The sequence below is a fragment of the Neophocaena asiaeorientalis genome, unplaced genomic scaffold (genome assembly GCF_003031525.2).
Source record: "Neophocaena asiaeorientalis asiaeorientalis breed wild unplaced genomic scaffold, Neophocaena_asiaeorientalis_V1.1 scaffold648, whole genome shotgun sequence".
Lineage (NCBI taxonomy): Eukaryota > Metazoa > Chordata > Mammalia > Artiodactyla > Phocoenidae > Neophocaena > Neophocaena asiaeorientalis.
In genome coordinates, this window is record NW_020172781.1 from 7,529,913 (window position 1) to 7,542,325 (window position 12,413).

The following is a 12,413-nucleotide window of genomic DNA, read 5'->3' on the forward strand; positions in this document are numbered from 1 at the left end:
TCTAGAAATAAGAAACAGTCAAAGCTTGGTGATCTAGGGGTAGAACAAAATCAGAACCAAAAGTTAAGTCAAATTTAAAAGTTGCTTAAAACAAGGAATCGTTTTACAAGTGCTGTGTTCCTATATTAAATATTTTATTCATCTTAAATTAGTTGATTCTTCAATAAGGGATACAGGCACATATGTCAGAATTATAAAGGTTAAAAAAAAAAAAAGAAAAGAAAAGCAGGAGACAGAGTCACCTGTGTTGTGTCTCCATCACTCCTCCGTGTCCCTGTCACCCAGTCCTCTTCCTTGGAGGCAACAGCGCTACTCTTCCCTAAATATCCTACGTGCATACAAGCAATTGTACTTATGTATTTATGTATTTTCTCTCTTTCACAAGCGGAGGTTACCAGGTACACTATTTTGCATCTTTGTCCGCTTCCGCTTAACAGAATGTCTGTGATTGTCCGTGAAGACCCTCCCTGCCCTATTTACATACTCATGTTATGCTGTTGTTTCCTTCCTGATGCCCTATGGCTGGACATTTAGGTTGCTTCCTATTTCTTTGGCTATTTCAGCCGATACAAAAACGAAACAAAACCCTTGTCCATATGACACCTTGAAGGTATAGGAGATGATCCTCAGGGGACACTCCTGGAGGTGGAGTGGCTGTGTTAGCTGGTAGGTACAGGGGTAGGTGACAACGACCATCATCACTGGCTCCCAGCAGCCTCTGCTCCCACTGGGTACCCAGAGAGCCTACCTGGGCACAGCCTCGCCAGCAGAGCTGTTGCCATCTGATAGGTGGAAAACAGCGTCTCCTTAGAGGTTCAATTTGTATTTCTTTCCTCAAAAGTGAAGCTGAGCATTTTCTTTATCTTGTGGTTCAGAGCTATTTGTATGTTCTTTCTGTTTACTCTCTGTTCATTCCTTTTTCGACTTTTCCATTACATTATTAGTTTTTCTTTCTTATTGATTGGTAAATAGAGCTCTTTAAGGGCTAAGAAAATAGTCCTTTCTCAGTGATACGAAACCCTGGTACTTTTCCCCAGTTTTCTGTTTGTCTTGGGAGTTAATGGTTACAGGTAAGATGAAAGAGTAGTATATGTTTTCTTAAATCATATCAATATACATTTATTCACCAAACTTTTGATGCCGGGCCAAGGCTCTACCTTTGAATTTAGCTTCTCTGCCTGGAGGTCACTTCCAGCCTGTTTCTTCACTGAACCCACAGCTGCAATGCCTCCTCTCTGGTTACGAAGGTCTCTCAGTGGAGCAAGAATTTAAAACATTTAAAAAGCCACCTGAGCACAGGATTTTTCTGTCTTTTATGATTCTCCTCTCCTATTTCTTACAGTTTTCTTGTTTGCATCTTATTTTATATATACATCAATTATTATATTCTAGATTCTATATTATCTTATAATTTACATATATAAATATATATCTTATTTTATATACTTCTATTATATTACATATGCTATCATATATATCTCATATAAAAGTTATTATATATAATATGTATTTATATTTTTTCTAAATATATATATAATTAAAGCAATTTACTTTTATTGTGTCTTTCCAAGAATTCCACTTAACTTCCTTGGAAACAGCAGCATTTCCTTGCACACTCATTAAGTCCCTGGTTTCCCTAAAGTTTAATTAAATGATCTAGTTATGCTTAGCTATGCTAACAAGCACAAGTGGAATAAGCAAGTTTTGGAACAAACACGACTGGTTTCCAGTAAGTTGGTGCCTTAACTAGTGGGAGGAGATATACCCAGGTGAGGTGAGGGGCAGCCACTGGCCGAGCGTGCTTTTCTGGGGTCATGGGCGTTGACAGTATGTTTGTTGGAAGGGATGGAGGACATTGGTCCAGCCAGCCAGTTTGGCAAGTGGAGATTAGGTCAAAGAGCTGCTAGGTCAGTGGCAAAAGGGCGAGGGAGGAGGGAAGAATTTCCTGAAAGTTCCACAGTCCCCATCCCTTTGGGACAACTTATTTATTAAGTACTTATTATTTTCAAGCACCAGCATAAGTGCTTCATAAGCGTTTCCTCAATTCTTTAGCCTCATTTTAGACAAGGAAACTGAGGTCCAGAGAGGGGAAGTGATTTGTCCTAGTTTGTCTTAGAAATGAGTACTATTATTTTACGAGTTTGATGGATGAGAAAAAAGATGAAAGAAAACTGGAATCACACTGGACTCCTGTTTTGAAGCTCGTTCTTTCATGTAGGATATCATACACACTTTTTTTTTCTTTTAAGAAATAAAATTAAATATTGGGCAGATACAGGTGAATATGTATAAAGAGTGTGTAGAGTGTAAATCCCCCTGGAATCCAGCACCCAGTTTAAGGAAAAGAGCAGCTCGGTGGCCTTTGTCACCATCACATGCTTCCCCGGGGCTCACTCCCCTCCTCCCTCCAGAGTAGCCGCCATTCTGAATTATGTATCGATCAGCCCTTGCTTTTCTCTTTAACTCCTAAGCCTGAACATTAATTATATTGCTTGCTTTAGCCTCTTTCTGAACTTTCGATAAACAGAATCTTCCTGTTTTACTCTTTGGAACTTCCTTTTTTTCTCCCCATAGGGTGCTATGGGCATCCCCCCATGTCAGCTCTGTCTCTCTTCATCCTATGAAGGAGGGCGTACTTGTCACGTGGTTGAACTGACACTTACCCAACAGGGGGCCGCTTTTCCACTGCACCTCACTTCCCAAGGGGATCTATTAGGCCATCCTTCCTGCTGATTCCCAGAGTGGGGACGTGACCGTGGCCAGTCTTCTGGCAAATGGAAGATTTAGATTCTGTCCACCATGCAGGTGTGCGGGTGAGAAGCCCCCCGGGAGCAAGCAGGACCTCCAAGCAGGCCTATGAAGGTGACAAGTACCTGATCTCAGCTCAGCACCTCTGCTCTCAGGCTTGCCGTGGCTCCTCCTTGTCTTGGCTGGACATCCAAGGCTGAGGATGCTTTTGTCCTGCTGTCACCTAGCTCTGGGCTGGAGCGGCACTCAGTAATATTGAGTGAATGAACGAAGGGACCAAGGAAGGAAGTCTCCCCTGATTCTGCCCTGTGCTCGTAAGCCATCCCTCTCTCCCCTCTGATCCTGCCAATCCCCTTTCTCTGTCTTTCTCTTATACTACACTCTGTCCATCTTGCAACACTTAGAAATGGAATCTGCCTAGGGTGTTTAGCAGCCTGTGTTGACGTGACTTAATCTTAGATGCTGTAGGGACTCATGACTATGGATAGTGCATTGCCAGTGGCTGCCGCCATCAGAGGTGTAGACGTGGAGAGGGTCTTTGCTGGTCAAGATTTTAAGTGTTTCTCATGGAGTCAGCCCACAAATACTGATTAAACATCTGCTGTACAAGAGACCCAGTGCTAGACCCAGGCCAGAAATAGCCAAGAAGGGGCAGGGAAAATATTATACTATTATCATCGCAGGTAACGTGAAGTAAGCACTCACTATATTCTGTTCGCGCTTCCAAGGGCTTTACATATTTAATTCATTTAATCCTGAAAGCACAGTCTGATGTTAGTACTGTTGCTATCTGCCTTTTTCACATGAGTTAATTGAGAGCTGAAAGAACTTGCTGGAAGCTCACACAGGTTATCAGAGGCAGAGGAGCTAGTATTTATTAAGGTCCTGTGACGGGTAAGCAATTGAACTCTGTGTCTGTGTCAGGCCCTATAGGGAGCCTGTGCGCTTGCTGATGCTGTTTCATACTGCAGGCAAGAAGCTCAGGATCAGAGAGGTCAAGTGAGGTTCTCAAAATCACACAGCCACTTAGTAGCAGAGCGAGGTTCTGTTGCTTATGAAGGCAACAGTTTTACTGGATGGTGGTGAGATGGGAGGCGATTGGGACCGAGAGGCTGTTCTTGAAGACATGGTCTGATGGCAGAGGTGGGCAGACAGACAGGCAAGCAGGATGGTGGGGGTAAGTGTGATGATGGAGGGGGCATAGGCAGCTGCAAGGAGGCTCAGAGGGCTCTCCATTCTTCCTGGAGGTGATGGGGGCCTTTCTAGAAGAGGGGTGTGTGTGCTGAGACAGTAAAGATCTGGAGAGAGAAGTGCGGAGAGCAGGGCAGTCAGAGGAAAGCAGCTGAGCCAAGACATGGGACACGTATGAGCCTGACCCCAGGGGAAATTGCACAGCCTTACTGGGCAAGAATGTAGGAAAGCACAGAGGATGTGCTGCTCATAAGAGCCTTATCTATTTATTCATTTATTATTTTTATCCTCCCCCCCCACCCCATCCCCTTTGGTAACCATAAGTTTGTTTTCTTTGTCTGTGAATCTATTTCTGTTTTGTAAATAAGTTCATTTGTACTACTTTTTAGATTCCACATATAAGTGATATTACATATTTGTCTCTTTCTTTCTGACTTAATACTTCACTTAGTTTGACAATCTCCAGGTCCATCCATTTTGCCACAAATGGCATTATTTCATTCTTTTTTACGGCTGAGTAATATTCCTTTGTGTATATATGTGCCACGTCTTCTTTACCCATTCATCTGTTGATGGACAATTAGGTCACTTCCATGTCTTGCCTATTGTAAATAGTGCTGCTATGAATATTGGGGTGCATGTATCGTTTTGAATTAGAGCTTCCGTCTTTTCTGGATATATGCCCAGGAGTGGGATTGCTGGATCATATGGTAACTCTATTTTTAGTTTTCTAAGGAGCCTCCATACTGTTCTCCATAGTGGCTGCACCAATTTACACTCCCACCAACAGTGTAGGAGGGTTCCCTTTTCTCCACACCCTCTCCAGCCTTTTTTATTTGTAGACTTTTTAATGATGGCCATTCTGGCCGACGTGAGGTGGTACCTCATTGTAGTTTTGATTTGCATCTCTCTGATAATTAGCGATGTGGAGCATCTTTTCATGTGCCTCTTGGCCGTCTGTATGTCCTCTTTGGAGAAATGTCTACTTAGGTCTTTTGCCCATTGTTTGATTGGGTTGTAAGGAGCACATCTATTGAGCACCTACTATGTACCGAGCCCTATGCTGAGCTTTCTGAGTGTTCTTCTCTAATCCTTGCAAAATCTTACCCTCCAAGGTGAGAACTGTTACTGCGCCCACGCCCCAGAGCAGCAGCTGAGCCTCAGAGAGGGGGTGGCGACTTCCCAGGACTCCCAACCATTGCACTCTGCTGCCTTCCTGTTGAAGAAACATCCGTCTCCCACCCACCTAAAACAGGCTACAGGAAGAATACATTAACTGGTCTGCATTTAATGCCTGTGTGTGCCAGACAGAGCACTCCACACTTTCTACGAGTAGACGTTTATTAACACGTGCACTCATTCTATGAATTAGGTACTGTTATTATTACTATTATTATTCTCATTTTACAGACAAGAAAACGGGCTCAGAGAGGGAGGTGTCTAGCCCAAGTCACACGGCTAGGGAGCAGCAAAACTGTGCTGTGAACCCAGGCAGGCTGGCTTCAGGTTTCTCCCACTTAGCCACCTGGCGGCAGTTCAGATGGGTCCAGATGAGCCTCCCCAAAGCAGCCTCGCCGGGCACACTCTGATCTTCAGCACGTCTCCGAGCTAAACAGCAGGAAAGTCAGCCCAAGGAAGACCTCGGGCCCCTCCCTGAAACACAGGGATGGGACCTGAGCTGGGTCAACTGACGACACCGTGGGTGGCCTGGACCAGCTCATAAATGGAGAATGCCATGGGGCTGTTTGTGCCGGTGACATCATGGCTCCAATGTGGTCCAGGCCGCTGCAAATTAAAGAGAGGGTAATTGACTTAGTGTTAGGATGGTGGCCTCATCATTTCTATGTGGCCACTGCTGCCTTAGCTCATGCTGGAAAGTTCCTTCATGCCCTCAGAAGAGGCCTTGGCATGGTCTCGCCGGTGGGGCTGATTCCCAGGCAACTGTTCCCGGAGCTCAGCATCAGCCCTGAGACCCCCAGGCAGAGAGAGAAGGCCTCAGCAAGCCGCCGCTGCAGCTGGCAAGGCGGACTCAGGGCTGGCTGGGGATTCACCTCCCCGTCTCCCCACCCCAGCATAACCCGTGTCACCCGCTATGAAGCGTGTCCTCCAAGCTCCTGAGAGCAGAAACTCGGTCAGGCTCACTGCCGTAGCCCCAGCACTCAGAGCACCTCACACACAGTAGGCACACAATAAATGCTTATTGAACATGTAGACAAAACCGTGAAACTAGACCGAGTGTGTACTGAACTACCTTGCCCCCTCTTTAAACATAAGCCGAGTGGGAGCGCATGGGTGGGAAGAACAGTCTGTGTCCTGATTCTGCCATTCAGTAGCCAGAGCCCTTCAGTGAGTTGTTTCTCTTCTGAGTCTCAGTTCCTTGGTCTGTAAAATGGGGAGAGTAAGAACTCCTAGCTCCCAGGGTTGTGTCAGGACCAACTGAGCCAGTTCACACAGTGGGTTAGGTTAGCACACGCTGGGTCTGTTTGCTCCTTGCCTCTTCTTGACAAACTCTAAGTACCTTCATTAGCAAGAAGTGTATCTATTTCATATCTGTGCCCCTTTCCCACGGCAGGCCGCTAGTACTAGTACAGTACGTGGCACATAGTAGGTGATCAGTGACTACTTGAGGATGGATGGATGGATGGATAGAAGTATGGCTGGAAAGGCAGATAGTTAGATGAGTGGGTGGACAGATGTATGGATGAGTGGGTGGATTAATTGATTAATTAGTGGATGTGCATTGACGGATGGATGGATAGGTGATTGGCTTGATGAATGGATGGATAAATAGATGCTATGTTTTTTTATTTAGTTCTATTCTTTGTCATCCTAGCATTACAAATCAAAATTTAAAAATGATTTTAGGAAAATTCATAATGGAGTGAAAATAATATCCTGGGTGCTCAAATCCATTCATTTGGAGCCTCCTTTCATCCGTATCCCCACTTACTGCTTTGGAATGTGCAACATCATTTTAAATGCTCTGATAAGTCCTGCAGTAAAGACACATGTTAGTTCATTTAAACCAGAGTTTATTGATTATAGTCAATGACAGCTTTTATTTTCTCTGAGGTTCTACTCCTCTATGGTACACTGTGGTGAATGTAAGTATTAAAGATCTTTGGAATTTTTTTACTTGGCAATCCCTTACTTGAAATGCTTCTGTGATGGGAAAGCCACTGCGTGTGTGTGTGTGTGTGTGTGTGTGTGTGTGTTTTCTGATGCTGTGGGCTTGAAAGCACTATACTAGGAGAAGGGAGACGTTGCGTGCCCACCTTGCCAGTGATGGGACTTGCTGTGTGACTATGATGATTCACCATCATCTGTAAAAGGAAGAATATGATGGACTCGGCCTCTAAGTTCCCTTCCAGCTCCTGGCTCTACCCTGCAATTCTGCCTGCTTCCCAAAGGATGTGTCCATATATGGATCACCTACTATGTGCCTCCCTGGGTTTCCCTCTCTCCCAAGATGTCTACCCACTCCATTTGTCTAAGGGACAGACTGCCAAGAAGGGGTAAATTACCCACATGTACTCCAAATATTTAGATACCTTGGTGCTGTGACTTAATTTTCCATGTCGGCCCCCACCCCGAGTCCTGGCAGTGGGGAGTGGGTGGGGAGTGTCGATTTTCCTACCAGGGGCAATCAGTTTCGAGTGCCACTGCTCCGCTCCCAGCTTGGTGCCTGCCCAGAGCGAACTAGCCCGTCACTGTGTTTTGGCCGCAGTCACTTGCTCCTCCTGCCCTCCTCCCTCCTCTGTCTCTCAGGAGTCAGCAGCGGTGGCCTAGCTGGCGAAATCATTCCACCTCAGTTATTCCCAAAGCTCCTAGAGGCAGTGCTAGGATCGCCATCTCTGCGCTCCTGGTGGAGATTGCTGGCAACCCCGCTGAGTCTACGTGGACCTGGGAGGCTTGGGAAGGTGTCTGAGTGGAGACTGAGGGCCCAGTGCCTGGACTGAGGTTCAGAGACCCCTCAGTGAGGGCTCTTGAGAGTCTGGAGATGGTTATTGCCACCTCCACCATCACCTCTCAAAGTGGGATCTGTCTGCAAACCCCATTCTGTGGACAGAGTTGGAGGGTCGGGACATGGTGAATGGAACCAAACACTGGCACTTAAAATCTACGTTCCCAAGGACCCCTAAGGATCTCAGCTTGCCTGGGGCCTCTTCCCTCAGTGAGGAGGACAAAGGGGAAGAATGCCCAGCACACTTCTTATACTTACTAGGTACTCAGGAAAAACCAGATTTCATTCCGCTAAACATGCCACTGATTGTAATAGGCACCATTATTTGATGTCTTGCTAAGAAGAAAAAAAACAAGCTACTAATTAAAATATGGCACACCGCTCATTGTAAGATGAATCCTGATTCAGAGATAGTAAAATCTAAATAAGTGCATCGTGGAACCAACTATATCTGGTATCTACTAAGTAAGAGAACCAACGGATGAGTGGTAGAAGGCTTCGGTTCGTTGTTTGGTTTCTGTTTTATTATGTTTACAGGTGGTGCTGCCATCGACTTGCTTTGTCACCTTGGAGAAACCGCTTTCCACCCCGGGCCTCGTCATAATGTGAGACCCACCTTCCTCTCCAGCCACGCCATAGGGCTGCTGTAGAAATCAGATAGAATCGGGGCAGTGACGAACCTCTGTAGCTGCCGAGCCATTTAAATGAGAACCCAAGGTGTCAGCCTATGGTGAAATCCTTGTCCGAATGTGCTTGCTGTCAGTGTATTCGCTGTGTGACTTTGGACAAGTTGCTCCACCTTCCTGAGCCTCAGTTTCCCCCATCTCCCCTAGAGAGACAGAGATAAACCTTACAGGGCTGCTGCGATGTTTGTGAAGTGCTGAGCGCCATGGCTGGCACACGGTAAACAGCCCCAGGAATCCTAGTTGCCGTGACTATTTGCAAATGTACTTGAATTATCTGAGCGGTAAGAAATGGGCTTTGGTAATTTTTTTTAAGCACCATCATATCACCAGTGTCTTGAAGATAGCTTGTTCGTTGAACAATCTGATGAACAAATGAATGGATGAATGAATGAATCCACGGAGAAATGCATATTCTCAGGTGTCCAAGTAAGACTGGGTTCCGTAAGCAGGAGCTTTTTGAAGCACTCAGAGGCAAAACAAGAAATAAATCACCTTGGAGATCTTGTAGCTCTACCCCCATTTCACAGAGGAAGATACTGAGGCTCTGAGAAGTTCGGGAAGTTGCCCGAGGCCACACTGCTCACAAATAGACCCCGGTCTGAGCCCCCAACTACCATCGTGGCCTTTCCCCTTCAGCCTCATACTCTGGGCCGATGTCTAGTGACTCCAGACTCCAGTGACCAAGGCAGGCTGTCGCCAGGTTGAGCACTGCACCATTTCTCCCAATGTAATCTCTTCCAAAGGAGGCCCTGGGAGGAAGCCACTGCCACAGCCTCCGAGGCCTCAGACCCAGCCCCATTATTATTCTCCTCGGTGTAATAAATACATTTTAAGAGAAACAGATGCTGGAACAGTTGGACAGGAAGGGCCCAGGCATGTGAAGAGGAATCTGGTTTGTGAAAATCTGTCGATTTGCCAGACGGTGAGCAATATGGTACAGACAGCCAGGTCTGGGTACAGACAGCCAGGTCTGGGTCCGGCTGCCAGGTGGGCTGATCGGGCCTCCCCACTGTGTCCTGTTGGTCCTCTCGGGCCACCGTCCTCAGGCGCCCAAATTGGTGTCCAGCTATCATTCCCGCCAAAGATGGGCCCTGGATGCTCCTTAATGACTTTGGCCACTGAAGCAGGGTGGGGACCTTCATCTTGGGAGCTGGCAGCTTGCGTCCGGAGTGGCAGGGCTGGGGAAGGCATCTTCTGATTCAGACCCAGCCACTTCCGTGCGTGGCTTTTCTCTTCCCTATATTGGCTTCACTCTCTGATGGTGCTGGTTACCTGCAAGCAGGTACTTTGATACCTGACCCTGTGAAACCACGGTAGGAAAGTGTGTCTTGCTGCCCTTCCTGCCTGGTGAGAGTTTCTCTTCTTCTCCCTCCACCACCACTGATGGGAGAAAGAAATGTTGGCTTCTTTACAAAAGATGCTCTGGCTGCTGCAGGTGTAGGGTCCAGCTTCAGTGAGGCAGAGACGCCCAGAGCAGACTTCTTTCCACCAGGCTGGCTACCCCCACACCCTCTCCCTTGGCCTGAGCTCACAAATCCTGCTGATTTTTGGCAGGAAGATGTGGCCCGTGGGTAGTGACCGGGAAACAGAACATCGAATGTCTGACCCGGCTTCTTGTCTTCATAACAATCCAGCAGGTGAAAGTGATGGCCCCCATTTTGCAGATGAGAAAGTGGAGGATCCAAGAGGGAATGTGACTTGCCTAGGGTCACGCGGCTCAGAGGAATCAGTGTTGGGCGGGGCCCACAGGGTTGCCTGACTCTGATTTCTCTCCTCTTTCTGCTGACCCAGCCCCCTCCCTAGGGACAAACTTACACTTCTTCATTCTCCCAAAACACAGGCTGGAGATGAAGATGTTCTGCCCTCTCCCTTGCCTTGTCTGTGGTCACAAACAAAGTGGGGCCTTCATCTGTTTCTGGGAGAACTAGTACTGATAACCTCTTTCTTCCCCAGATGTTTTGTCCCCCTCCCTGAGCTGACCTACAGAGGGCGATTAACCATGTCATAGGCTTTCCCCCAAAAAGTATGCTTTTCCAATTATCTCAAAAAGGTAAAAAAAAAAAGACCTGGAAAGTCAAGAATTCCGCATCCAAATTATATTTCTCCATGGATTTCTTGCTCCCAGAAGTAGTATGAAGTTATTATGCGTGGTTGTGTAACCTGATTTTTTTTTTTTTTGGTGGGGGAAGGACTATTCTTTTCTAAAACAGTAATGATAAAAGTCTCACTGCCTACCCTTTGTTGAGAACTTAAGATATTCCAGGCTCTGCACTGAGAGTTGTACACACGTCATCTTATTTAGCCCTCTCAGAACCCCTATAAGGTGGCCGTCCATATTACCATGTCATAGTGACAGTAAGGGACACACGGTTAGAAGGTGGCAGAGCTGGGATTTAGCAGGTTTCCTGTCTATGTGTCAGGTCCTCTGGGTGGCTTCCCTGAATTTCCATCCTACCTCCTGCAGCTTGAAGAGGAGGGAAAGGCAACACTGATCTTTCTTGACTCCCTTGCAGCTAGAATTCATCCCTACCCATGAGAGGCACTGATGTGACATTTGGGAAGCTGATGTGAAGCCACACTCTGGTGGCTCGAGGCCACGGCTGTTGGACAGTCTAGTCACGCAAATGCAAGGCTCTCCTGCCGCAGAGACCACGTGTCTTGGTCCCTCATCCTGGGTCTCTAGAGGCAGTGGTGTTGGACGTGCCTCAGCTTCTTGCTTCCAGCATAATTCCAGCAGTGGCTGTCCAGGTGCCTCTGTTCTGTATTTTCTGGGAGTTATTCCAAGAGGCTTAACCCAGAACTTGCTCCTTCCAGTAGTTCTGTATGCACTTAAATCCCTGTATTAAATCCCATCCTGCTTAAAATACCTAGACTGGACCTTGTTTCCTGCATAGAACCTAAACTGGTATGCTGTTTTTGACTTCAGGGACACCTACTCTGGGTCTCAAACCTCATTTTCCTCATTTGTACAATTTACGAAGTCACAAAGGGACTGTAATGAGCAAGTAGAAGCAGAAGGGCTTTCCCGCCAGCAAATATTCTCTGGAGAACGTGGCCCAGTTGAAATGTGCTCTCCCTAATAGAGAATGTGGGCCGTAGTTTCTCCAGTAACTGAGCCCCATCCGTCTTTTACCCTTAAACTCATTACAGAACCAGGTACCTGACCAGCTTGCCGAGGACCGGGAGGGCAGCTGGGGTAGGGAGCGAGGGGGAGGGGAAGTAGCTTGTGGCTCCTATCCACTCATAATCCTCCTCACCTGTAATTACATCTCCTGTGCATTTCACCTGGGATCCTTGCTACGACATTGCGGTAGAAGCTGCTGGCCTGTACTGTATTATCCCTGTCTTTCTATCTTATGGGGGTCACGGCAGGAGGCCCCATCACAAGCTCCCCCATCACTTTTATTAAAACGGTGCAGCCTCAGGAAGTTGACAGCGTTGATCAGGGCCCTCTGGGGTCTTGCCTGCTTAACAGGGAAATGAGTCAGGAGGGAGACAGTCTTGAGAAGGGAACCGGATACCTGCCAGGATGCGTCAGCCACTGTTAGGTTGACTTTTGTGTGCAAAGAAGCTGGATCTGAGAGGAGACTGAGAGCGTGTGGAAGCCACTGGGTTCAGTCATAATTCAATCGACACTTTTTGACCAGCTACTATGTGCCAGGCCCTGTGTTTGTACCGAGAATTCATGGTAAAGAAATCAGGCACAGTGCTTGCTCTCCTTGGGGAGAGAGAACTGAACAGACTTTTGTACAGTGCAGTGATTAGTGCTGTTAGGGGAAGCAGAAGGAGCAGTGGGAACCCAAGAAAGCCACCTGACCCAGCTC

General features: G+C 47.0%; 1 protein-coding gene across 1 annotated transcript; it reads left to right on the forward strand.

Moving 5' to 3' along the window:
• Window positions 1–11,945: 11,945 nt before the first annotated feature.
• Window positions 11,946–12,281, forward strand: LOC112397271 (uncharacterized). The gene is given in 3 exon segments (XM_024741395.1): window positions 11,946–12,074; window positions 12,076–12,172; window positions 12,175–12,281. Coding segments are annotated over 3 exon segments (333 nt in total).
• Window positions 12,282–12,413: the final 132 nt, after the last annotated feature.